Raw genomic sequence first — 25,446 nt, 5'->3', positions numbered from 1 at the left:
TGGTTGAGTAGTATTCATATATATACATATATATGAATATATATATCTATTTTACATCTTCTTTATCCATTCATCCATTGATGGGCACTTAGCTTGTTTCCATACCTTGGCTATTGTAAATAATGCTGCAATGAACAAAGAGGTGCATATATCTTTTTGAATTAGTGTTTTCATGTTCTTTGGATAAATACCCAGAGGTGGGATAGTTGGATCATATGGTAGTTGTATTCTTAATTTTTTGAGGAATCTCCATACTGTTTTCCACAGTAGCTGCACCAATTTACATTACCCCCAACTGTGCACAAGGGTTCCCATTTCTCCACATCCTCACCAACACTTGCTATATCTTGCCTTTTTGATAATAGTCATTCTAACAGTTGTGAGGTGATATCTCATTGTAGTCTTCATTTGCATTTCCCTAATAATTAGTACTGTTGAACTTCTTTTCCCGTGCCAGTTGGCCATCTGTGTATTCAGCTCCTCTGCCCATTTTTAAATTGGGTTGCTTATTTTTTTTTTTGTTGAATTGTATAAGTTCTTTATATATTCTGGGTATAAACCCCTTATCGAATATTTCATTTGCAAATATCTTCCCCTATTCAGTAGGTTGTCATTTTGTGTTTGTTTTGTTTTGTTTTGGCTGAGTTGGGTCTTTGTTGCTGCATGCAGGCTTTCTCTAGTTGCAGCGAGCGGGGACTACTCTTTGTTGCGGTGCATGGGCTTCTCATTGTGGTGGCTTCTCTTGTTGTGGAACACAGGCTCTAGGTGTGCAGATTTCAGTAGTTGCAGCATGCGGGATCAGTAGTTGCAGCACATGGGCACTAGAGTGCATGGGCTTCTGTAGTTGCAGCACACGGGCTCAGTAGTTGTGGCTCACGGGCTCTAGAGCACAGGCTTAGTAGTTGTGGCGCACGGGATTAGTTGCTCTGTGGCATGTGGGATCTTCCTGGACCAGGGATTGAACCTGTGTCCCCTGCATTAGCAGGCAGATTCTTAACCACTGCGCCACCAGGGAAGTCTCTGTCATTTTGTTTTGTTGATAGTTTCTTTTGCTGTGCAGAAGCTTTTTAGTTTGATGTAGTCCCATTTGTTTATTTTTTTGTTTCCCTTGCCTGAGTAGACTCATCTAGAAAGATATTGCTAAGACAAATGTCAAAGAAAGTACTACCTATGTTTTCTTCTAGGATTTTTATTGTTTCAGGCCTTACATTCAAGTCTTTAATCCATTTTGAGTTGATTTTTGTGTATGGTGTGGGATAGTGGTCTAGTTTCATTTTTTTGCATGTGACTGTCCAGTTTTCCCAACACCATTTATAAAATTCAATTACGTTTAACTCAAGTGTATATATGCATAGTTTTAAAAAGTCTAATAGTGCTAAAATGCTATTTTTCATTTGCTTAGCTTTTTTGCACTTGTTGGCAAGTTTTCCTTCAACTCCATTTTCTGTATGGTTAAATTTAACTACATCCTTCTGCTCTGTCTGGGTTGGTTACTCTTTAGACTTTTTTTGCTTTTCCTAGGAATACCTTTTACTTCTTTCCTATGTAAGATCTACTATTTCTAGATCTATAACTTCCTTTTCTTTGGTTTAACTCCTTGTTTGGCTTCTTCAATAGCTTTTTGGAAAAGAGTGAATTTTTAAGACCTTGTATATCTGGAAATATTTTACTCTACCTGCACATTTAAATGATAGTTTGCCTGGGAATAGAATTCTAGTTTGAAAATCTTTTCACTTAGAAGTTTCTTTGTTTTTTTCCCCAATTTCCAATGTTATTATTGAGAACATTGATGCCATTTAATTTATTTTATATTTTTGACCGTGCCACGTGTTAGTTGCATCATGTGGGATCTTCGTTGAAGCATGCAGTTTTCTCTCTCTAGCTGTGTTTCAAGGGCTCCAGAGCATGTGGGCTCTGTAGTTTGCAGCACGTGGGCTCTCTACTTGAGGTGCCCAAGCTCAGCAGTTGTGGCACACAGGTTTAGTTACCCCGAGGCATGGGGGATCCCAGTTCCCCAACCAGGGATTGAACCCTCATACCCTGCATCGGAAGACGGACTCTTCACCACTGGACCACCAGGGAAGTCTCCCTTTTCTGTTTTTTAATCCTTTTGGTATGTCCTGTTTTAATTTCTGGGAACTTTTAAGATCTTCTTTTGTCTCTGATGTGGAATTTCATGATGATGTGAACTGAAGGGATTTTCTTTTATTTTTGCTGGGCCTGTGATATACACTTTCTTCTTTTTTTTTTTTTACAATGCAATCTATGATTTTTTAATTAATTAATTTAATTTATTTATGTTTGGCTGCACAGGGTCTTTGTTGCTGCACGTGGGCTTTCTCTACTTGCAGCGAGTGGGGGCTACTCTTCATTGAGGTGCATGGGCTTCTCACTGTGGTGGCTTCTCTTGTTGCGGAGCATGGACTCTAGACGCGCGGGCTTCAGTAGTTGTGGCTCGCAGGCTCAGTAGGTGTGCCTCGCGGGCTCTAGAGCACAGACTCAGTAGTTGTGGTGCACGAACTTAGTTGTTCTGCGGCATGTGGCATCTCCCCGGACCAGGGCTTGAACCCGTGTCCCCTGCATTGGCAGGTGGATTCTTAACCACTGAGCCACCAGGGAAGTCCTGACATACACTTTCAATTTGGAAACTCATGTCTCCTAGGTGTGGGAACTTATTTTATATAATTTATTTTAAAATATTCTCTGCATTAAAGTTTTCTTCGTTCTCTCTCCATATAATTTCTATTATTTGCATGCTGAGTCTCCTGGATTAATCTTAGATACTCCTCAAATTATCTAGTGTTCATCTCCTAGCTTTTTGCTATGCTTTCTGGAATATTTCCTTAATGTTGTCTTTCAATTATTTTATTTTATTTTTAAACTTTGGCTATCATAATTTTAATTTCCAAGAAAACCTGTTTTGAAACAGTGTTCCTTTTTTAAAAATAGGATCTTGCTCTTCCTTCAAAAATGCAATAGTGGGACTTCCCTGGTGGCACAGTGGTTAAGAATCCTCCTGCCAATGCAGGGGACACAAGTTCAAGCCCTGGTCCAGGAAGATCCCACATGCTGTGGAGCAACTAAGCCATGTGCCACAACTACTGAGCCTGTGCTCTAGAGCCTGCAAGCCACAACTACTGAAGCCCGTGCGCCTAGAACCCATGCTCCACAACAAGAGAAGCCACTGTAATGAGAAGCCCACACACCACAACAAAGAGTAGCCCCTGCTCTCCCCAACTAGAGAAAGCCTGCATGCATCATCAAAGATCTAATACAGCCAAAAATAAATAAATAAATAAATGAAATGAAAAATGCAATAGCTTTTATCATAGACTTTCTTTCCTTTCTATCTATCTTTCTTTCTTTTTGCTGGCTTATTTGTTTTATTTTTCTTTATTTCATATTGGAGATTTTATCAAATATATGGTAAACTTTTACAGTTTGTTCAGATTTAAGAGAAGCATCAAAGTAATTGGAAGCTCAATGTGAGGGGTAGAATTTCTTGATTAGAAGTGTTCATTATAGATGATTTGGTGGTGAACTGGCTTTTTTATTGAAGTTACCTCTATATTCAGAACTTACAGGTCCTTTCTCTGGGATGTTTCAGCTTATATACAGAAGGATCTTTCCATCTCTTTTTCAGTCTTATAAGATGCTGCCAGTGTTATGAAAGGTGCTTGGAGAGAGACCATTGGTTATCAATCCCCGTATCTTCTGACAGCACCTCACCCTAGTAGTCTACTATGCCTGGTTTATGAGCCTAGAGCCTCTTATGTGCCATTCCTCCATAGATGGGGATAGGTTTATAACTACTGTTTATACCGTCTTTGATACAATTCCCTTGTTTTGGGCCCCGTTTCTCTTCCCTACCTTCTGTGGTACCTGGTATTTCACATTCCTGATCCTTTCTGGGGTTCAGCTTGGCTGATTGACTTGCTTCTTGTTGCTTTCCCCTTCAGTAAGCACTTTCTATCCTCTGTTTAGTCAGTTACCGTTGCTCTTTCTTTGTCTCCCAACTTAAAATATTATGGGTCTGGGTTAGAGATGTCACAGCCAGAGTTTGCGTTTTTACTTTTTCTTCTTGTTTTGGAACAATTTCAGAAAAGGAAGGAGGCAGAAACTCCTTTAATCTACCATCCTAAAACTGGAAGTTTGTTCAATTTTTCGGAATGGTGTTGCAGCTTATTGTCTCACTGGATAGTTTCAGCTATAAGCTACCATAATGATTTCAATATCTTTTGATTTTTATTTAAAATTCAAAAATCTGAAGAAATGTTCACTAATAGATGGTTTCTCTTAGCATCTTAGGCAAGTTACAATTTGGCCGTACAGTCTGTTGGCATTTCAGTGCAAACAGTATTGGTCTCATTTTTCTTTCCTAAGATGCTCTGTTCTTTACATAAACAGCAGTAGAAGCAGTTGTTCTCTTCTATTGTGAGAGAGATTATCTCTTAGTAGCAAGTGGAGTGATTCATTCTCCGGCACATCTTAGAGGAAACTTTATTATTTGTGGGGGTTAGAGTGTGGGGAGAGGAGAGTTCCAGCAATGTGTCAGATATTACACATTCTGGACCTACATAAAAAGAAGCAAACTCGGGGCTTCCCTGGGGCTTCCCTGGTGGCGCAATGGTTGAGAGTCCGCCTGCCGATGCAGGGGACATGTGTTCGTGCCCTGGTCCGGGAAGATCCCACATGCCGCGGAGCGGCTAGGCCCGTGAGCCATGGCCACTGATCCTGCGCGTCCGGAGCCTGTGCTCCGCAACGGGAGAGGCCACAACAGTGAGAGGCCCGCGTACTGAAAAAAATAAAAATAAAAAAGATAAAAAAAGAAGCAACCTCTTCTCCCACTGCAATTTCAAAACCTAGAAGTAACACCTCACATCTAAGGCTCTGAGAAATCACATTATTTATAATAAGGACCATGATTCACATGAATGGAACAAAATGGAATTATCAAAAATAGATTTTGTAGATCACTCTGCAGCAAAAATATCTTGTAACATAGCTTATAAATTGGCCATAAACATAGGTAGAACAATTCCATTGAAGTTCTAACCGCCTTCTCCTCCACCTTGACTGAATAACATTTATACTTATACCATGGCACATCCTTGAATGTCAAGGTATTTGGAAAACAGGTTTTGACATGAGGCCTCCTATGTCTTTTTATTTTTTTTAATTGTAGTCCTTTTGAAATGAGACTTGCTTAAACATACCTTGTGTTAATTGTGCTTATTTAACTGGTCACCTTGAATTATTGGGCATTTGTCATTTTTATGCTTTGTATATTGACCCACTATTATTTTTAGTAGCAATGATTCTAATAACTTGTGGAGTAGGTTAGAAGGGCTTCACATTTGATGGAATTTGAATTCCTGCCAGAGCTATTATTTGTTTCAAATATGAGCAATATGATTTCAGTCCTTTTACCTGGGCAGTTTTCCTCCTTTTATTGATTTCCTGCCTCTCCAAGAGTAATAAATCCTTTTTAGGGGGTAGTAAACAGAAAAAGACATTACAGTTTGGTAACCACTACTGTATTTTATATATATATATATACACACATACACACATGTATGTATACATACACACACACACACACACACACACAAGCACACACACACAGTATTGAGTGCCTAATGTTCAAGGAGTTGTGTGAGGTGTTTTAAGGGATCTAAAGATGAGAATGTCAGATGCTTTCAGCTGCAAGTAACAATGACAAAGACATATTATGAAGACATTAATACATATAAAGACATTTATTATTTTGCTAAAAAAAGTCCAGAGGAAGTCCAGTTCCAAGGTTGGTACAGTGGCCCAATGATGCCTTTTAGCTTTTTGCTTAGCCATCATCAGTGGTTGGCTTTTTTCTTCAGGATTATATATTAATGTTCACAAGATGTCTTTGCCCTAGATATCATGTCCTTATATAACCATATCCAATGGCAGAAAAATGGCAGTTTTTCCTCATCTATCTGTTCTCATCAAGGAAGAAAATTTATCTCAGAAGTCTCTGGCACATTTCCTTTGTATCCCACTGGCTCAGATCAAGTTAGGTGCCTATAGCTTAGCTGAAGGGAAGCTGGAAAAGTATCTGTCATTTCCAACATATATTGTGGAAATGTGTGTGTGCGTGTGTTTGTTGTTGGATAGGCAACAAATACTGTCTGTCATCAGGGAGTAAGATGAAATCTCAGTCCTCCCTCAAGAAGTTTTTTGTCTCTGGGGCAGAAAGTCAAGCTGTAATTATATTACAATTTTTGTGTGCTAGATTCCTGCTCATACTCATGGGCTTCAAATTAACAATCCCTTTTTTTTTTTTTTTTTTGAGGTATGCGGGCCTCTCACTGTTGTGGCCTCTCCCGTTGCGGAGCACAGGCTCCGGACGCGCAGGCTCAGCGGCCATGGCTCACGGGCTCACGGGTTCACGGGTTCACGGGTTCACGGGTTCAGCCGCTCCGCGGCATGTGGGATCTTCCCGGACTGGGGCACGAACCCGTGTCCCCTGCATCGGCAGGCGGACTCTTAACCACTGCGCCACCAGGGGAGCCCCAATAATCCCTTTTAAACTGATCAGAAAAACAGCTCTAGGTACTTCCCTTTGGAGCTGCCAAAGCCGTCCTCTCCCATTGTCCCCAGTTTTTGGTTATGAGATCTGATCTGGGCATCTTTTTCATAAGTGTCGTAAAGGAATGCAGTATCAATTTACATCACATGATTTTAAGCGATGTTCTCTTTCTCCAAAACGCTCTTGCCCTTCCATCTCCACATGCTCAAATCCCATTCACCTTTTGAAGAAAACTAAAAATAATCTCTCTCATTTATTTCATTTATTCAGCAAATATCTGTTGCATGCTTGCTGTGGAGCAAGCACTCTGCAAGTGCTGGGGATACAAGACATGAGTTTTGACCTCATGAAGCTTATAGTCAGGTGGGGAAGACTGACAAATAACAAAAACAATTAAGTGATGGGGAAGAATAGGGTACAATGGGAAGACAGGCAGGAGTACTTACACTCTGTTGGAATTCGAGCAGACAGAGAGGTCTTTTTGAGGACTTTTAAAAGATGATACCTAAAGAATGAGTAGGAATGGGGACGAGGGAGGGAGGTGCACGTGTTCAAGATTAAGAGAAATCATTCAAGTGGAAGTGCTGGTGAAAGCACCCTTGAAAAAGGCCTCTTTAATTCCTCCTTCTCCCAAGTAATTTCTCCGTTTGATGAACCCCATAGCACATATGTAACTTTTAGACCATAAGATCTCTAAAGATAAAACATATGACTTACACAGAGCACTTGATAAATATGATTTTGGCTTCAGAGGAGAATGAGGCATTATATGTGTCAACGCAAAATGCTAAGTTAAAACATTAAAAACATCTGAGGTAAGAGGTGGATTATATCATATCGCTCTTCAAAATGATAGGAATAGCCTCACCTACCTAGGTGATTACAGAGACCAAAGCAGCAGGGAAGAATTGGTTCATAAAGTTCTGGAGGAAGTACAAAGTAATTATAGTTCCAATCCTCAGATGTTACTTTAAAGGCTATTTCAGGAAACATAATGAAAACCTGGTACCCATCAGAAAGAAAAAATAGCCACTCATTTTTGTTTGCAGAGCTTTTCTTCTTAAATATTGCCTTGGTATTGGCTGCTCTTTGTGTGTACTAGGGTTTTGGGTTACTGGTGGGGCGAGCCTTATCAGACCTGACAAGCTACTTTTAAAATCAAGTATTAAAAAAGAAAAAATCAAACATCCATGTCACAACTCAGGTTTCTACTGTTTCATTTTAGATGCATGATCTAAAATCTTTCTGCTGCTTAGCTGAGGGGAACTAGAAGTTAGTAAATTTTAATAGAGAAGTAGATTTGGGGGTATAGCTGTTGTCTTGATAGGCCAGAATAAATGAATATTTAAGAATCTCTTTTCCTCCCCTTAATTTATTCTAGTTCATTCAGCAATTCATCCTTGGGTTTGAGAAGGCACTTGTTTGATCCTGCCATTTCTACAGCTAAGTAAACAATAACCCTCAAATAATGAGAAAATGTACTTAAGTGTGTTTTGTGAATGGTAAGGCTCTATACACAATTTTAAGGACTTACTTTTTATTATTAACTTGGAACTATTTTTGATACCAATTTTTAAAAGCGTCCTTTTCAAGGCCAAGGATTACTTTTTCCAATGCTGTCCTATCGTATGGTGAGTTGTGGCTGAAGTATGGTAAGGTGTGGATTACAAATTCTCTAATTTGATAATTCTTAACCTTTATTTACCTTTTATTAATAGATCTTATTTTTTTAAAGTTTTAGATTTACAGAAAAATTGAGCAGGCAGTACAGAAAGTCCACATATACTTCTCCCCATCCCCAGTTTCCTTTATTAATATCTTACATTAGTATGATACATTTGTTACAATTAATGTACCAATATTGATACATTGTAATTAACTGAAGTCCATATTTATTCAGATTTCCTTAGTTTTTGCCTAATGTCCTTTTTCTGTTCCAGGATCCCATTCACCTTTAACCTTACCAGTTTAGTTAGGTTAGTTATATCCACATTACTCCTAGTTGTCATGTATTCCTGAGCTCCTCTTGAGTGTGACATTAACCTTCATTTTTGGGTCATGAACTGGGTTGAAAATCTGATGAAAGCTATGGATTCTCTCCACAGAAAGATACACATGCTGCAGATGTCTGATTTAAGGGAGGCTCCCCCACAGCAGATTCAGAAGCCCTGCTTTAGAGGGAATGGGTGATCTTTTTTTTAAAATTAGTTTTTATTGGAGTATAGTTGAGTTACAATGTTGTGTTAGTTTCTGCTGTACAGCAAAGTGAATCAGTTATACATATACATATATCCACTTTTTTAGATTCTTTTCTCATATAGGTCATTACAGAGTATTGAGTACAGTTCCCTGTGCTATACAATAGGTTCTTATTAGTTATCTATTTTATATATAGTAGTCTGTATATACCAATCCCAATCTAACAATTTAATCCTCCCCTCCCATAAACCATGTTTGTTTTCTACATCTGTAGAAAGGTGATCTTTTTATTTTATTTTTTAATATATTTATTTTTGGCTGCATTGGGTCTTCGTTGCTGCACGTAGGCTTTCTCTAATTGTGGCGAGCAGGGGATACTCTTCGTTGCAGTGCGCGGGCTTCTCATTTTGGTGGCTTCTCTTTGTTGTGGAGCACGGGCTCCAGGTGCGCAGGCTTCAGTAGTTATGGCACATGGGCTTCAGTAGTTGTGGCTCACAGGCTCTAGAGCACAGGCTCAGTAGTTGTGGCACATGGGCTTAGTTGCTCCGCGGCATGTGGGATCTTCCCAGACCAGGGCTCGAACCCATGTCCCCTGCATTGGCAGGCAGATTCTTAACCACTACACCACCAGGGAAGTCCCCAGGTGATCTTTCAATGTCCACTTCCCCACATCAGGGCCATGCTCTACCTCTAATTTGTTGTGTGACCTTTTTGCAACCCCATTTTCCTACCTGGGCCTCAGTTTCACCACCTGTGAAATGAAGGGTTTAGTTTACCTGACGTCTAACTCCTTTTCTATCACAGTAGAAGGTGGGGGTCACTTAGAACTGTCCATATCTGAGGAACAAATGTTGGTAAGAGAAGACCAAAGCAGGTCAAGCTAGGGAAGTGGATGGGTTTATCAACGAGGAGGTTGTGGAGGTTCAATTGGGGGAAAAGACAAAACCTGGGTTCCAGTTTATGGCTCTGCGAATTTTGTAAATCATTTCCTTCCTGTGACTTTTAGCTTTCTTGTCTACAAAAATGTGGAGGCCCTGCTTCTGTTACGAAACTCCTGGGAGCAACAGTACCTAGTAGGGTATCGTCTGAGGAATTATAAGAAAAAAGATGGAGAAGGTGGGTGCAGAGGTGAAGGGCGTATCTGAGGACTGTGAGGCAGAGCTGAGGGCTCAGGAAAGAGGAACCTTCTGTACACCTTAGGGCCTTCCGACTTCACCCACACTTGGGGTCAATTCCGCCTCCATTCTGGCCCCGTCTCCGCCCCAATGCCCTCCCCTCCCCTCAGGTTGCGACGAGTCACACTTCGCATGGCCGCCACGGTGAGACGCTTTCCACCGCAGGAGGGCAGCGAGCGCGCTCTGGCGCTGCCACCTCACTCGACAGCTCTGCCCGCCCTTAACCTCTTCCGATTGGCTCAGCCCGTAAGTGACATCAGTGCTCCTTATTCTACCCCGTCAGCTCCCCCAGGCTCCACCCCACCATCTCCCGGCTTCTCCCGACGCGAAGGGAAACGTAACCTCCCCACGTCTCCTCTGCCTGGGCGGAGCCGGGAAAGCAGGCTAAACCAGGAAGGCGCTGGCTGTGGCGCGCACGCGCTCGCACGCACGCACGCACGCACGCACGCCGTGGCTGGCTGGGCGGCAGGCTCGCGCCCGGGCTCGCCCCGCGCCGCGCCGCGCCACAGGCTCGCGCACTCAGCAGGTTGGGCTGCGGTGGCTGCAGCTGTGGAGCTGGAACGCTACGTGTGAGAGGTCCCAGACACGTCTGCGGCTCCGGCTCCGCCACCCTCGCCTCAGTCTCGGTGCCGGGTGCTGAGAGGGGAACAGCTCTAGCCTCGGGACCCCCGAGCACACCCCTGGCTGCTTCCGACACCGCCCTCCTTCCTTTCCCAGCTGCGGGCCTCGCTCGGTGCTAGGCGACTCCGAGTAGAGGCGGCGGCGACGGCTGCCTGTCTGTGAGAGGAGCCTTGTTCTCCAGCCTTGCTCCGCTGCCGGGCCCTGCAGGGGCCGAGAGAGCTCGGCGCCGACCCTTCCTCTATCCTCCCCGTGAACCGGTTGGAGCGGCGTCGGTCTGGGAGGTCTCTGGGCTGAGGCGGCGGCAGCTCCTCCGGCTCCATCATGTCCGCGGGCGGAGACTTCGGGAATCCGCTGAGGAAATTCAAGCTGGTGTTCCTGGGGGAGCAGAGCGGTGAGTGCGCGGCTCCCCCACTCCTGGCAGCTGGCAGTGGCTTCCCCGCACCGCCCCCAGTGCGGCCCTTCCGTCCGCGGAGGCTCCCTGCGGGCCTCGCGGTCGCGCTTCCTTCCACCCCCTAGCCCTTGAGCCTGTTTGCTGACCCCTGTTAGCCACGCATTCCTCTTCGCCATGATCCGTCGATCGGATTCTGACCCTTCCGCCCCCCACTCCGCCCGCTCCTTTCCCCGCCGCCCGGCCCTCTCCCGTGGATCTGCCCTCCCCACTCCTCACCCCGCCCAGCCCCAGCCTCCTGTCCATCCCTTTCTTCCTCCGGTCTCTGTCGTCTCACCGACGCCAGCTCCCTTCCTTGAGCCCCACCCTTGTTCCTTGCTCTGATCCCAGTTGCTCAGCTCGATGAGGCCCACCTGGGAAGCCCCACTCCGGGGAACCGGCCCTCTTCAACCTTGCGCCGGGAGGGTGGGAGCTGGGCGTTGTTTTCCCCAGAGGCTTGGCCCCGAGAAGCGCGGATCTTATGGAAGGCGGGGGGGGGGGGGGGGAGTCCTAGGAAATTCTTGGATTGTTTTCACCTAGGTGGGGAATGGGTCTGGGTTATAGAAGATACATATCTGAATTGGAGGCGACTTGATGGAATGGTTGGGGAGTGAGGGAGTGGCGGCGGCAGTAGCGGTTTTTGCCCCTTGGGTTAGGCTGTGGCCTGTTGGAAAACCTCGTTTTCTTCTCTTGACTTTCATCCCTGGCGATTCTTTTGGCTGTGTTCATGCTTTTCCAATCTCTGCCAGATGCTATGTCATGATCGTTTTACTTGGAATTTTTCACATCTCACCTCTCCTTTTTCTGCTTCAACACGAAGCGCAGTGTCTGATTCTCCTCACGGCGGTGCAAACAGGAATTACTGGAGAAATGTTAATTCCATTTCTTCTTGAGTATTTTCCAATTATATATTCAGGATTCCTTAGGGAGAGAAGGCTTTAGAATAACGAACATCTTTGTTTTGTAGGGTTTCCTTTGCGGATAGGGAGTAACAGAGTAGAGAAGGGATAGATTGATCATCCAGTTATCTAAATTCGATTCGAATATGTAATACCATTTTGGCTAAATGATTCTTTTATGGTTAATATTCCATAGTATCTGATGAGTGAAATTATTATCTCATATACTTGGTCAGGCTGCTGCTGTCATTGTACTTTGTGTTAGGTATAAGCTTCTAATTTTCTGATGGTTGTCTCTAAAAATTACTTCTTGTGGTAATTCCAATTTTATGCTGTATTATGCAAACTTCACACTCTGTAGTTTAGAGATTATCATCCTCCATTATTTTTCTCACACTTTTCCTATCTTTAAAATTGAGACATTGAGAGATTAGTTCCTCCCGAGTCATCAGACATTGAGTTACATGATAGGTGTTTTAGGTTAGGCTATAGAAGACATTTATTTCTTTTGATTGGAAGGAAAATAACTGATATAAATTCAGAGCTCTTATTACTGCTCTTAACTATTTATACTAATTTGTGTGGCATTAAAGTAGGTTAATAATAGTTGCAAAATTGCTTCCAGTTAGACCTGATAAATTGTTTTTCTCCTTTCATACATAATCTTTTCTCCCTGCCCTCTTACCAAGTCTCCTCTTTGCTTTTTTTTGCTATACAGATATAAACTTATTTCTTCAAGTGACTTAGTAAGACCTATGAGATTGATCCCTGTCCAGGTATTTTATGACAGTTTCAGGACAGTGACATACATAAAATACAGCCTATTGGTCATTATTGATAAATAGGATCTAAAGTACTTATTGTGCACTCAGGGATGTTAATGCCTGCCTTACATTGTCATGCAGAGCTATTTAGTTTGCATGAAAAATCCATTAATCTCTGTCCTAGAAAGTTTTTAGTATGAATAGAAATCATAATTTAAGTATCTGCAGGTTTCCTTTGAATTTCTTGGGTATTTATATTCTAATTCACATTGCAGAGTTTTATGGCTTCTCATTTCTTAGTTTCTTCAAGTCTTTACTAACTCCCCTTCCTTCCACCATAATTCCTGAAGCCATCTTAGATTTTTTTTTTAAGTAGACTTGATTTTTTAGAACAGTTTTAGATTTACAGAAAAATTAAGAAGATCATGCAGAGGTTTCCCATATAGCCCCACCCAATATCCCATATTATTAACATATTAGTAAGGTACATTTGTTACCATTAATGAAACAATATTGATACATTATTAACTAAAGTCTATAGTTTACCCAGATTTTCGTAATTTTTATCTTTTTCTGTTTCAGCATTCAATTCAGGATACCACACTACATTTGTTTGTCCTGTCTCCTTAGGCTCCTCAGTTTTTTTTAGTATTGTGTTTACATGCTTTTTAACTCTGTGGAACTGTGAGCTAAATTATCTTTTGAGGCTACTACATTGCTAAGTAATACCATCCAGTAGCTTTGGAAAGACGGATCTCTGTTTTCACAGGCAGTGTCTGTAGTTTTCTTATGCATTAGCAAAGGTCTGTAGAGTCAATGTCATCTTTTTTTCTTTTTTAAATTAATTTATTGATTTTTGGCTGAGTTGGGTCTTTGTTGCTACGCGGGCTTTCTCTAGTTGTGGCGAGCAGGGGCTACTCTTCATTGCGGTGCGCAGGCTTTCTCATTGCAGTGTCTTCTCTTGATGCGGAGCACCGGCTCTAGGTACACGGGCTTCAGTAGTTGTGGCTCATGGGCTGTAGAGCACAGGCTCAGTAGTTGTGGCGCATGGGCTTTGTTGCCCTTTGGCATGTGGGATCTTCCCGGACCAGGGCCTGAACCCGTGTACCCTGCATTGGCAGGCGGATTCTTAACCACTGTGCCACCAGGGAAGCCCAGTCCATGTCATCTTGATTTAACTCTTAATGAATTTTTTATTTTTAGGTTTTAGAATTCTACAATTCAGCTTTCAAAGACTAATCTGTGGCAAAGCCTTGTTTGTTTCCTTAATGGCATTGACCACATTTCTATTTCTTACTTGTGTTTATGTTTGTCTGTTTCCCACAGCAGAATGCAGGTCCCATGAAGATTAAAAATTATTAATTTTTTTGTTCATTGTATCCCCAGTGCCTAGAATAGTGCCAGGCTTGTAGTGGATACTCAGAATGAATGATGGTTGAATCTAATAGTAACCAAAGCTAGTAGTCATCTTTGTTACGGTGAAGTCTACATTTTTTCCTTGCACATTTCCTTGCACATACGGTGAAGTCTACATTTTTTCCTTGCACATTTTTTCCTTGCACATTTCCTACACATTTTTCCTTGCACATTGCAATAGTTTAACAATAACTCTCTTTATTGGCCCCACATGCAGCTTGTGGGATCTTAGTTCCCCCACTAGGGATTGAACCTGGGCCCCGGCAGTGAAAGCGCTGAGTACTAACCACTGGACTGCCGGGGAATTCCCAACAATAACATTTTATACTTACATTATTTGATTGTATATAGGGATACTCCAGATGCTCCAGAGCAGGGATTACAATAATTTATATATAACCTTTACGGTGTAACTAAAAAAAACCAAAAAAACAACTGACCAGAATTTTATACTTTTGTTTTTGAGTTGAACAAAATTAGTTTTGTTAAAGTTATTGTTAAATTATTTGCTATTAGTATAACACCTAAAAGTATGTCAAATGATTATTAAAGACATGTTCATGGAACAGATTTGAAGTTAGGTAGACTTTTTTATTTAGCTTTTCAAAAACAAGGTTCTGGGACCTCCCTGGCGGTCCAGTGGTTATGACTCCACGGTTCCACTGCAGTGGGTACCGGTTTGATCCCTGGTCGGGGAAATAAGATCCTGCATGCTGCATGACACAGCCAAAAAAAATAAGGTTCTGTATTCTATAATGAAGATGAAGTGTTTCAGTATATGAAGCCTCATATTGAATTAATGATATCAGTCTTGGTAATCTTCGTGTAAATTCTTAACAGTTTCTTTATATTTTAGTAGTATACATGCTTTAATAAAGAAATGTTGAAATACACAGCTTGAACCTGAAGTTTCTTTGAGCAACCTCTTTTGTTACCACCTTTGGCTATTGTCTTGAAATACAGAGGCAATTTTAGGAATGGTTTAGAGTAGAAGGTAATACTTACAAACAAATGTTATGAGTACAAATTAGGAAATGTTATTTCAAAAAGAAACACATACCTGGCCTGGTACTACTTATTTTTTCACTTTTTATTACCTTTTTTACATCAGTTCTTTTGAATTATAACGTGCTGTGTTGGGAAAAAGTGTCTTAATGTCAGAGACTAGGAACACTGAACAGTTTAGATTGGCTAGATCAGTGATCTTAAACTTTTTCTTCTCAAGAGCCTCTCAAGATGCTCTTACAAATTATTGAGGCTTCTAAAGAGCTGTTTATGTGGTTTATGTCACTATTTACTGTGTTAAAAGTTAACTGAGAAAATTGTTTAATATTTAATTCATTTAAAAAGAGTAGTGTTAAATCCATTACATGTTGACATAATTTTAGTGAAAGAGAACTATTTTTCAAACAATAATTTAGTGAGGGAGTGGCATTGTTTTACATATTTGCAAATCTCTGTAATGTCTGATGTATTAAAAGTCATCTGCTTCTCACAGCTGCTTCTGCATTCAGTCTCTTGTAATATCACACATCACATAGGCTCTGGAAACTCCACTATACATTCATGAGAGAACAAAAGTGAAAAAAGCCAAATAACATCTTGATATTATGAAAGTGGTTTTGACCCTCAGGAGAGTAGTGGCCCAGCCAAAGGGTCCTGGGGATCCTGGGAGTTGGTGGGCTGCATTTTGAGATCTGCTAGTTTCTAGATGATATTAAGCCATTTGTATCTTGTAGCTTCATATTGCATTTATTTATTTTTTTAACATTTATTATTTTTGGCTGCGTTGGGTTAGTTGCGGTGCTTGGGCTCTTCATTGTGGTGCATGGGCTTAGTTGCCTCTGGGATCTTAGTTCCCCAACCGGGGTTCGAACCCACGTCCCCGGCATTGGAAGGTGGATTCTTAACCACTGGACCACCAGGGAAGTTGCCATATTGCATTTAGAACAGTCAAAAGGAGTTTATTCCATATCTTGTTTTGAAGTCTTAAAACTAATCAGTACAGCTAGTGATTACGAGCACAGAGTCTGGGTTTTATATTTTAGCCCTGCTCACTGACCTTGGGCAGATTATTGACTTCTTTATGCTTTAACTTCCTTATCTATAAAATAAATAATAGGACCTATCATATAGCGCTATTGTGAAGATTAAATTAGTTAATAAATGTAAAGCATTTAGAAGAGTGCCTGGCACATGTCTACTGAAAACTCCTACTCTGTCAATTATCAATAGTTTGATAGAGCCTACTCTTAAGAAATATACATTTCATCATGGAAGAAACATATAATACCTAATACAATATAGTGCAATGAGTGCAGCTGCTTTGAAAAGTACAGTTAAAAGATACAGAGAAGTGACAGGGGAGCATGGAGTTTCAGGGAAGGTATTGATACATTATAAATATGACTGACTAAAAGTTTAAGGATCTTCTAGTTGAAATTCTTGAATTAGAGCATTCCAAAGTTGGAGGAGACTTGAAGAAGTCACCCAATCCATTTCTCTTAGGGCTTTAAACTGGATTGCTATTTTTCCCCTCTAACTTTATTTTTAACAGTTAACACAATCACATAGTTCACAAATCAAAATTATGTAAAAAGATATACTTTCAGAAAACTTACTGCTACCCCTGTTCCTGTGACCTCATTCCCCACCCCCTCCTCTATTAGTAATTATATATATATACCATTATGTATATTCTGGGATTTCTTTATGCAGACACAAGCAAATATGAATACAATTTTTATTCTTCCTTACATACGAGGTATCAGATTTTATTCTGCATCTTGCTTTTTTTCGCTTAACAATAATTCCTAGAGATGTTTTCACATTAGTACTTAGAGCACTTTCCCATTCTGTTGTTTTGTTTCTAAATACAATTTTTTTCATTTAGAATAGTTTTAGATACACAGAAAAATTGCAGAGATAATACGGAATTCCTGTATACTCTACACCAGTTTCCTCTGTAATTAACAGCTCATGTGTACATTTTTCACAACTAATGTACCAATATTGATACATTATTATTAACCAAAGTCCATATTTTATTTCGATTTCTTTAGTTTTTTTCCTAATGTCTTTTTTCTGTTCCAGGATCCCATCTAGGATACTACATTTGATTTAGTTGTTAGAGCTCCTTAGGCTGTTCTTGTCTGTGACAGTTAAACTGGACCACTCTTTTTTGTTTGTTTGTTTGTTTGTTTTTTGCGATACGTGGGCCTCTCACTGTTGTGTGGCCTCTCCCATTGCGGAGCACAGGCTCCAGGACGCGCAGGCTCAGCGGCCATAGCTCACGGGCCCGGCCGCTCTGCGGCATGTGGGATCTTCCCAGACCGGGGCACGAACCCGTGTCCCCTGCATTGGCAGGCGGACTCTCAACCGCTGCACCACCAGGGAAGCCCTGGACCACTCTTAAATTACTTCATTCTAAGAGATCTCCAGGAGAACATGTTTTGTAATTTTTAGTATTAAACTTCCCTGTTCTGAAATTCTCAAATCTGTTCCCTTACTATTGTAGTTAAGTTTTTTCTTCTTAGGGAGGCAATATATACTGATAAAGACAGCTCTAGAGACAGTTATACTTTGGTTCTAATCTTGAAGCCCGTGTTTACAGTGTGATCTTGGACAGTTTATTTAACCTTTCTAAATTCTTTTCATTTCTGATATGCAGTACTAACCTAGCAGTCTTGTTTTCCCCATTCTCTAAATGTAGATATTATACATTTTGGTTAGATCAGTATTTAATCTTCACATTATTGTTATTAGGTAATGGTATTCACAGCTGAGCTGTGTAGTATACTGATTTATTGTACTATATTTCATATATTTTTTTTGTTTTCCTTTGTGTCACTATTTGAATTGCTTTTTTCTTAATTATCCCCAAACTCTTTACCAGTAGTGTAGATCTCAGTTATTTGAATGCATCAGGTTTGCCTGGGACATCTCTCCCAGAACCTTCTGACCTTGAGGGTAACTATTGTATAATAGTTACCCTCCAGAATTGATGTACAACTGTCAATGTGTGATCTCCTTTACTTTCATTTTGAGGGTTTCCTTCTCTCTTGTGTTGGATGGATCCCTTGTTTCTCAGATTACTTTTTTCTTCTTTGTTTTACTCATTACGTTGAATGTATCCACCAGTAAGTAGCTTCCTAATAAAGGGAACATGGGAGGAAGTTTTTTGAGACCTTGTATGTCTGAAAATGTGTTTGTACAACCTTTACACTGAAGTTTGGTGGAGTTTAGAGATTTGGGTTGGATATATTCTTCCTTCAGAAATTTGATGACATATATTGCCTTGTAGAGTCTAGTATTGCCATTTATGACTCTTGGTATTTTGATCTTTCATAATGATGTGTTTATTTTCATTTTATGTGCTGAGTAATAGGTATAAATATTTTCAAACTGGAAACTTAAGTTGTTTATTTTCAGGAAATTTTCTTGACTTAACTAGTATGATATTCACCTCTTCATTTTCAGTTCTCTCTGGAATTCTTATTAGACCTCCTGGATTGATCCTCTAGTTGTATCTTATCTTGCCCCTTTTTCATTTATTTGTTTCTGTTTTAATTCTTAAAAAATTTTCTCAACTTTCTTTTACCCTATTACGTTTTATTTCTGCTATCGTTTTAATTTCAAAGAGCTCTTTGTTTTCTGATTGTTTCTGTCTATGACATCTTTTTGATTCTAGTATCTTCTCTTGTTAAAATTTTTTTTAATTGAAGTATAGTTGATTTTCAACATTGTGATAATTTCTGCTGTATCTCTTGTCATTTTGAGGATATTAAAGAGATATATGGCTTTCTTTTCAATACTCAGTTTTTTGTAAATTGCTTTTCACTTATGTTTATTCTAGTTTCTCTATTTCTTGTTTGATGTGGTCCTCAAAGAACTAGTATTCTTGACTGTCTCCTTTTGTTTAAGAGTTGAGCACTAAAAATTTGATTTTAAGCTCTTTTGTGGGTTTATTGGGCTTCTCTGTAGGACAGTCTGGCTGAGTTCTTTTTGGGGGAAGAAGTCTCTGATGTTAGCTCTTTTAAGTCTTTTTGCCAGTCACATTTCTTTTTTTTTAAAAATTAATTTTAATTTTTGGCTGCTTTGGGTCTTCATTGCTGCACGCAGGCTTTCTCTAGTTGCGGGGAGCGGGGGCTACTCTTCGTTGCGTTGCGCAAGTTTCTCATTGTGGTGGCTTCTCTTGTTGCAGAGCACGGGCTCTAGGCGCATGGGCTTCAGTAGTTGTAGCACGCAGGCTTCAGTAGTTGTAGCTTGCAGGCTCTAGAGCTCAGGCTCAGGAGTTGTGGCGCAGGGGCTTAGTTGCTCCATGGCACGTGGGATCTTCCTGGACCAGGGCTCAAACCCGTGTCCCCTGCATTGGCAGGCGGATTCTTAACCACTGCACCACCAGGGAAGTCCCTCCTCTTCTTTTTTAAAAGTACATTTTATAAAATTAAAACCAACTCATTTATATCCATGTTTATAGCAGCATTATTCACAGGAGCCAAAAGATAGAAGCAATCCAAGTGTTCATCCATGGATGAATGGGTAGACAAAACATGGTTCTGTGTATACATACAATGAAAACTTATTCAGCCTTAAAAAGGAAGAAAATTCTGACACATGCTTTGACATGGATGAACCTTGGACATTATGCTAAGTGAAATAAGCCAATCACAAAAGGACAAATACTGTATGATTTTTTAAATTAACTGATAATAAGCATTATTGTTATCTCAACCTGCCATTGTGAGATTGCATAAAACCTTGCCCATACACCCCGCATAGACTTCTCTTTGAGATGAAGTCCAAGCTCTTCTGCCCTAGTCAGACCCTTTCAGAGTCTGGATTCTACCTTCCTATCTCTAACCTTATTGCTAGAACTCATCTTTACCTATTACTGTTAGACAGGTTTTTGTTTTTTTTTTTTTAAGTTAAAAAAAATCATCATTAAGGTGTTACGTGCTGTACAGAACACACATCTTTGCATTTTAAGTTTTCTGTTCTAAGAATCATAGAATCTTACAGGTCATTTATCTATTTAATAGATGTCCACTGTGTGCCAAGCATAGAGCTAGGTCCTGGGAAATGTAGTTTTTAACAGATCAGGTATAATCTCTGTTCTCTTCTTGTTTATGGTCTAGCAGGGAGCAGTAAAGTAGATTTAAATCTTTATATTTGTACCTTCCAACCTCTGTTCTTGGACCTCCCCTCCAATCCATCCTCCACATTGATATCAGAGTGAACTTTATAAAAATGTAAATCAGAGTAACTTCTTACTAAAAACAAAAACATCTTGACTGTGCTTAATGCCACAGAATAGTACACTTAAAAATGGTTAAAATGGTAAATCTTATGGTAGTTTATCACAATAAAATTTTTTAAAAATTGTAAAAACTCAAATCCCCACCTTTGTAGTTTTTTGGGTTTTTTTTTTGCTTTTGTTTAAATCACTCTTAGAATAAGATCTTTCCAAATGATCTACATTGCTCACACTGAATTTTTTGGCTCCTCCCCATCCGTCCATTCTTGAGCATATCTCCCACCATCTCTCTCTGTTTCAGCCATACTGACCTTTTTTTTTTTTTTTTGGCTGTACGCGGGCCTTTCACTGTTGTGGCCTCTCCCGTTGCAGAGCACAGGCTCCGGACCGCGCAGGCTCAGCGGCCATGGCTCACGGGCCTAGCCGCTCCGCGGCATGTGCGATCTTCCCGGACCGGGGCACGAACCCGTGTCCCCTGCATTGGCAGGCAGACTCTCAACCACTGCGCCACCAGGGAAGCCCCATACTGACCTTTTTTAAGTTATAACTCTTAACCAATCTCCATCTTGTTATATATTCCCTCTTCCCCTTTGTCAGATTAACTCCAGCTTATCCTTTAGCTTCAAGAAACTTCTTCAAGCCTTTGCTGACTTCCTCAGAGTGGTTTAGTTTCCCATTCTTTATAGACTGTCAACACTGTCCTTCTCCTTGCTGCCTTTAATACAGTTGTAATTATTTGTCTGTTAAAATTTCTGTTTTCCATTTGTTCTGTAAGTTCCACAGAGGTAGCATTCATGAATTTATTGTTCATTGCTGTATTCTAAGCACCATTGCATAGTGCTTGGCATATAGCGGGAGCTCACTAAATATTTTCAAATAAGTGAATGATTTCTGATTTTTACCATACTTAGTTTCAGAAAGGCTTTGAGGTAGCTTGCTACCTCAAAAATACGCATAAAAGAGGATAATTAAAAGAAAAACAGAATAAGACAAAATAACCTAACGTAGGAGAAAGGTTTGATATGCCAAGTATCTGGTATGAATCTGAAGAGTCAGAGGCTCAAGATGAGGAAAATGATAACTCGGAAAAGGCTATTGGATTTATCAAGAACTAATTGCTAATTTTTAAAAAGTGGTCTCAGTAGAGTTTTAGAGAGTCAAGAAGTCAGTCGTTGTAAATGGCATATTTGAAGAGTGAGTGTGATTTAACCAAATATGTTTTTGGGTTCTTAAAGTATTATTTAACCCCTTTATTATGGGAAAATTTAAACATATAAAAAGGTACAGAGAATAGTGTCATGAACCCCCATAAACTCGTACTCAGCTTCAACAATTATCCCCCCCGCCCCCACATACCAGAGTGAGTTGAAGAAAATCCCGTATATCCTATCATTGCAAATATTTTTGTATGATTGCTAAAAGATGAGAACTTTCTTATTGGTATATTCTTGACATTCATGGATATAGTTGCCCACAGAGGCCTTTATTTTTGGGATACTTTGCATTACATGGTTTGAGACTTAACATTTTAGGATGTCTAAATCTTTGCTATCAAATTGAACTTTCTGTGATGGAGGAACTGTCCCATATTTGTGCTGTTTAATATGGTGATGGCTACAGTGACTGAGAACTGATTTCAAAATTTTATTTCACTTTAATTTCAGTAGTCTCATGTGGCTAATTAACCCTTAATCTGTCTTTAACCATCCTGTTAAAACTGAAGAATATCCCTTTCAGAAATCTGTGCATGTGTACTTTAAATTATCTACATAATCAAGGTGAGTTAAGTTGATTATAATAGGGAAATAGAGAATGTGATGACTCATGAATTTAGACAGATTTTAGGCCACCTCTGGACTAAAGATATTTTGATCTGCATAAAATCCATTCTTAGATCTTTTAAATCTCTGTCCTTGGTGTCTAGCATAATGTCCTTCATACAGGCAACCATAAAATATTGAATCTGTCCAGTCATTAGGAATCTGAGTAAACAGGTCTTTCTTCTTTAAGCAGGTGACAGAAGCACTAACATATTGACATTAAGTAAATAGGACAAAACTAGATGGCTATTGAAGTTACTAATTTGCAAACCTTTTATGTTTGTTTATCAAGTTGTTTAATATGGAATGTTTCTTTCCTTTGGCCTGTGAAACTTCTATAGTTAATGTGATATGGGGGAAAAGTTATGGGGCAGGAGTTAGGGATACTGAACTGTGGTCTTTGCTCTGCCACCTTATACATTATGAGCTCTTAAAGCGTTCATTTTAACCTCTCTAGGTAAAATGAGAAGAATCTACCCATATAATATGGCCTGCATAGATGGTCCTCTGTAGGCTCCACCCAGGGACTTACTGTCAGCACCCTCTCATATATTCCTACCTATTTAATGCTCTCAGAGCTTTCAGAAATTGAAAGTAGTTCCTCTTCACAGAAAGACTGAGTACGTTTAGTTTTATTTATTTATTTAAAATTTTATTTATTTATTTATTTATTTTTGGCTGTGTTGGGTCTTCATCGCTGCTCACGGGCTTTCTCTAGTTGCGGCGAGCGGGGGCTGCTCTTCATTGCGGTGCGTGGCCTTCTCATTGCGGTGGCTTCTCTTGTTGCAGAGCACGGGCTCTACACACGTGGGCTTCAGTAGTTGTGGCACGAGGGCTCAGTAGTTGTGGCTCACGGGCTCTAGAGCACAGGCTCAGTAGTTGTGGCGCACGGGCTTAGTTAGTTGCTCCGTGGCATGTGGGATCTTCCCAGACCAGGGATCGAACCCGTGTCCCCTGCATTGGCAGGTAGATTCTTAACCACTGCACCACCAGAGAAGCCCCCCCTTTTTTTAAAAAAATTATTTATTTATTTTTGGCTGCATTGGGACATTTAGTTTTAAATAAAGCATTCCTTTTGTTCTTTCAAAATTCTTTAGTTGAACTTTCCTCTCCAAAATATTGTACATTTGTTTTCAAAACCTCTGATACTGTAATAATTAGTCTTCTATGTGAAAACAATCTAAATAGTTATTTCAACCTCAGTCTGATTGATATTATTCTAAATACTGTGATGATTTATTTTTATTTTTCAGAATTTTTTCATTTGTGCCTGGTTATGGCTTGAAGTGTGTTCTTCCCAAATTCGTATGTTGAAGTTTAACCTCTAGTACCTCAGATGCAACTGGTTAAGGTGAGGTCCTCCTGGGGTAGGATGGGCCACTATACAGTATGACTTGTGTCCTTAAAAAAAGGGGAAATTTGGACACAGATATACATAGAGAGAGTGCCATCTGAAGGTGAAGGCAGAGATCAGGGTGATGCTTCTGTACACCAAGGGATGCCAAGGACTGCCAGCAAACCACCAGAAGCTAGGGAAGAGGCTTGGAACAGATTCTTTTCACAGCCCTCAGAAGCAACTAACTCTGCCAACACCTTGATTTTGGATTTGTAGCCTCCAGAACCGTGAGACAATAAATTTCTGTTGTTTAAACCAGTTTGTGGTACTTTGTTACAGCAGCTCTAGCAGACTAATACAGTGCTTAATATCACTTTGCAACCAAATATAGAAATATAGCACCTCCTGACAGCTGTAATGGTTAATGTGTATTTCCTGTCAAACTGTCAGTACTAGATATCAATTGACATTTGATTACTTAGTACAGATCAGACCCTGTTGTAAGTACTTTACAGTCTTAGCTAGTTTAACCCTTAAAACCAACTCCGTGAGATCTTTGGAGAAGTGGTTGATTTCAGGGCTGGGGCAGGGAAAATACAAAATAAGCTGGAGAGTATTCTGGTGCCAGAAAATAAGGAAGTGTTTATGAAAGGATGGGGACATGTTGAAAGGGCACAGGAGCCAATGTGAAAGAGCGCCCAACAGGGAAAGTTGGAAATTTTTGAGCAACAAAATAAATAATGGTGATATTGGATTATAACCCACATAATTAAGATATTTATGAATATTTATTTAAATAAATAGATAAGAAAGGACTGCTCTTATAGTAAATAGAATGAGGGAAATAGAAAATCACCGTTGGAATACCACAGTGCTAATTGCTACAGGCGAGATCCAGTTGATGAATGCTAAAATTAGAGGGCAAAATTTTGCGAAGATACAGGATATTTGAATAATCTCAAAGTATATTCCTCAAGATATTTATTATTTACAAGGGGAAAAACACTAACTTATGGTAAAGAAACTCTGTGGAGATTGCCATAATCAAGTGATCAAGGTTAACATCACTAGGAATAAGACATTAATATGACATCATGTATTTCTTTTATGATGCACTGAGACAGGCACATCAGCTCTGTGGTGGTCTTGTCAAAAATGTATGACCTCGGGCTTCCCTGGTGGCGCAGCGGTTGAGAGTCCGCCTGCCGATGCAGGGGACATGGGTTCGTGCCCCGGTCCGGGAGGATCCCACATGCCGCGGAGCGGCTGGGCCCGTGAGCCATGGCCGCTGAGCCTGCGCGTCCGGAGCCTGTGCTCCGCAACGGGAGAGGCCACAACAGTGAGAGGCCCGCGTACCGCAAAAAAAAAAAAAAAAAAGTATGACCTCATTCTAATGAGAAAACATTAGACAAATCTAAATTGAGGAACATTACACAAAATAACTGACCAGTATTCTTTACAAGTGTCAAGGTCGTAAAAACAGGAAAGACAGGAAATGTCACTGATGAGAGGAGACTAAGGAGGTTTGTAAGTTTTCTGTAAAATAAAAAGTTGACATAGAAAACAAACTTATGGTTACCAAGGGGGAAAGGTGGGGAGGGATCATTTAGGAGTTTGGGAATAGCAGATACAAACTACTATATATAAAATAGATAAACAACAAGGTCCTATGGTATAGCACAGGGAACTATATTCAATATCTTGTAATAAGCTATAATGGAAAAGAATATAACAACAACAAAATACATATATATATATAACAGTCACTTTGCTGTATACCAGAAACTAACACAACATTGAAATCAAATATATTTCAATGAAAAAAAGTTGAACTATTCCTATAAGATAGGTACTACTGTTATTCTTATTTTACCATGAGGAAATTCAGGCACAGATAGGTTAAATAACTTGTCTCAGTAGTATATACAGTTAGTAACTGGCTAAACTTGGGTTTCAGCTCAACAG

The 25,446-nt window shown here is 40.2% G+C and overlaps 1 protein-coding gene across 3 annotated transcripts in view; it reads left to right on the top strand.

Moving 5' to 3' along the window:
- Window positions 1-10,392: 10,392 nt before the first annotated feature.
- The window catches only part of RAB6A (RAB6A, member RAS oncogene family), a 66,636-nt gene continuing 51,582 nt past the window's right edge, over window positions 10,393-25,446 (top strand). For 2 of the 3 annotated variants that reach the window (XM_079930589.1, XM_079930590.1), the window contains exon 1: window positions 10,393-10,954. In XM_079930589.1, coding sequence (XP_079786715.1) covers window positions 10,885-10,954 — 70 coding nt within the window. In that variant the 5' untranslated portion in view covers window positions 10,393-10,884. Of the gene's footprint in view, window positions 10,955-23,381; window positions 23,497-25,446 lie in introns of those variants that run through there. The other variant, XM_079930591.1, reaches the window with a different exon arrangement.

This window comes from Stenella coeruleoalba, assembly GCF_951394435.1.
Source record: "Stenella coeruleoalba genome assembly, chromosome: 8".
Classification (NCBI taxonomy): Eukaryota; Metazoa; Chordata; class Mammalia; order Artiodactyla; family Delphinidae; genus Stenella; species Stenella coeruleoalba.
This window is presented reverse-complemented; position numbering and strand designations above follow the sequence as displayed.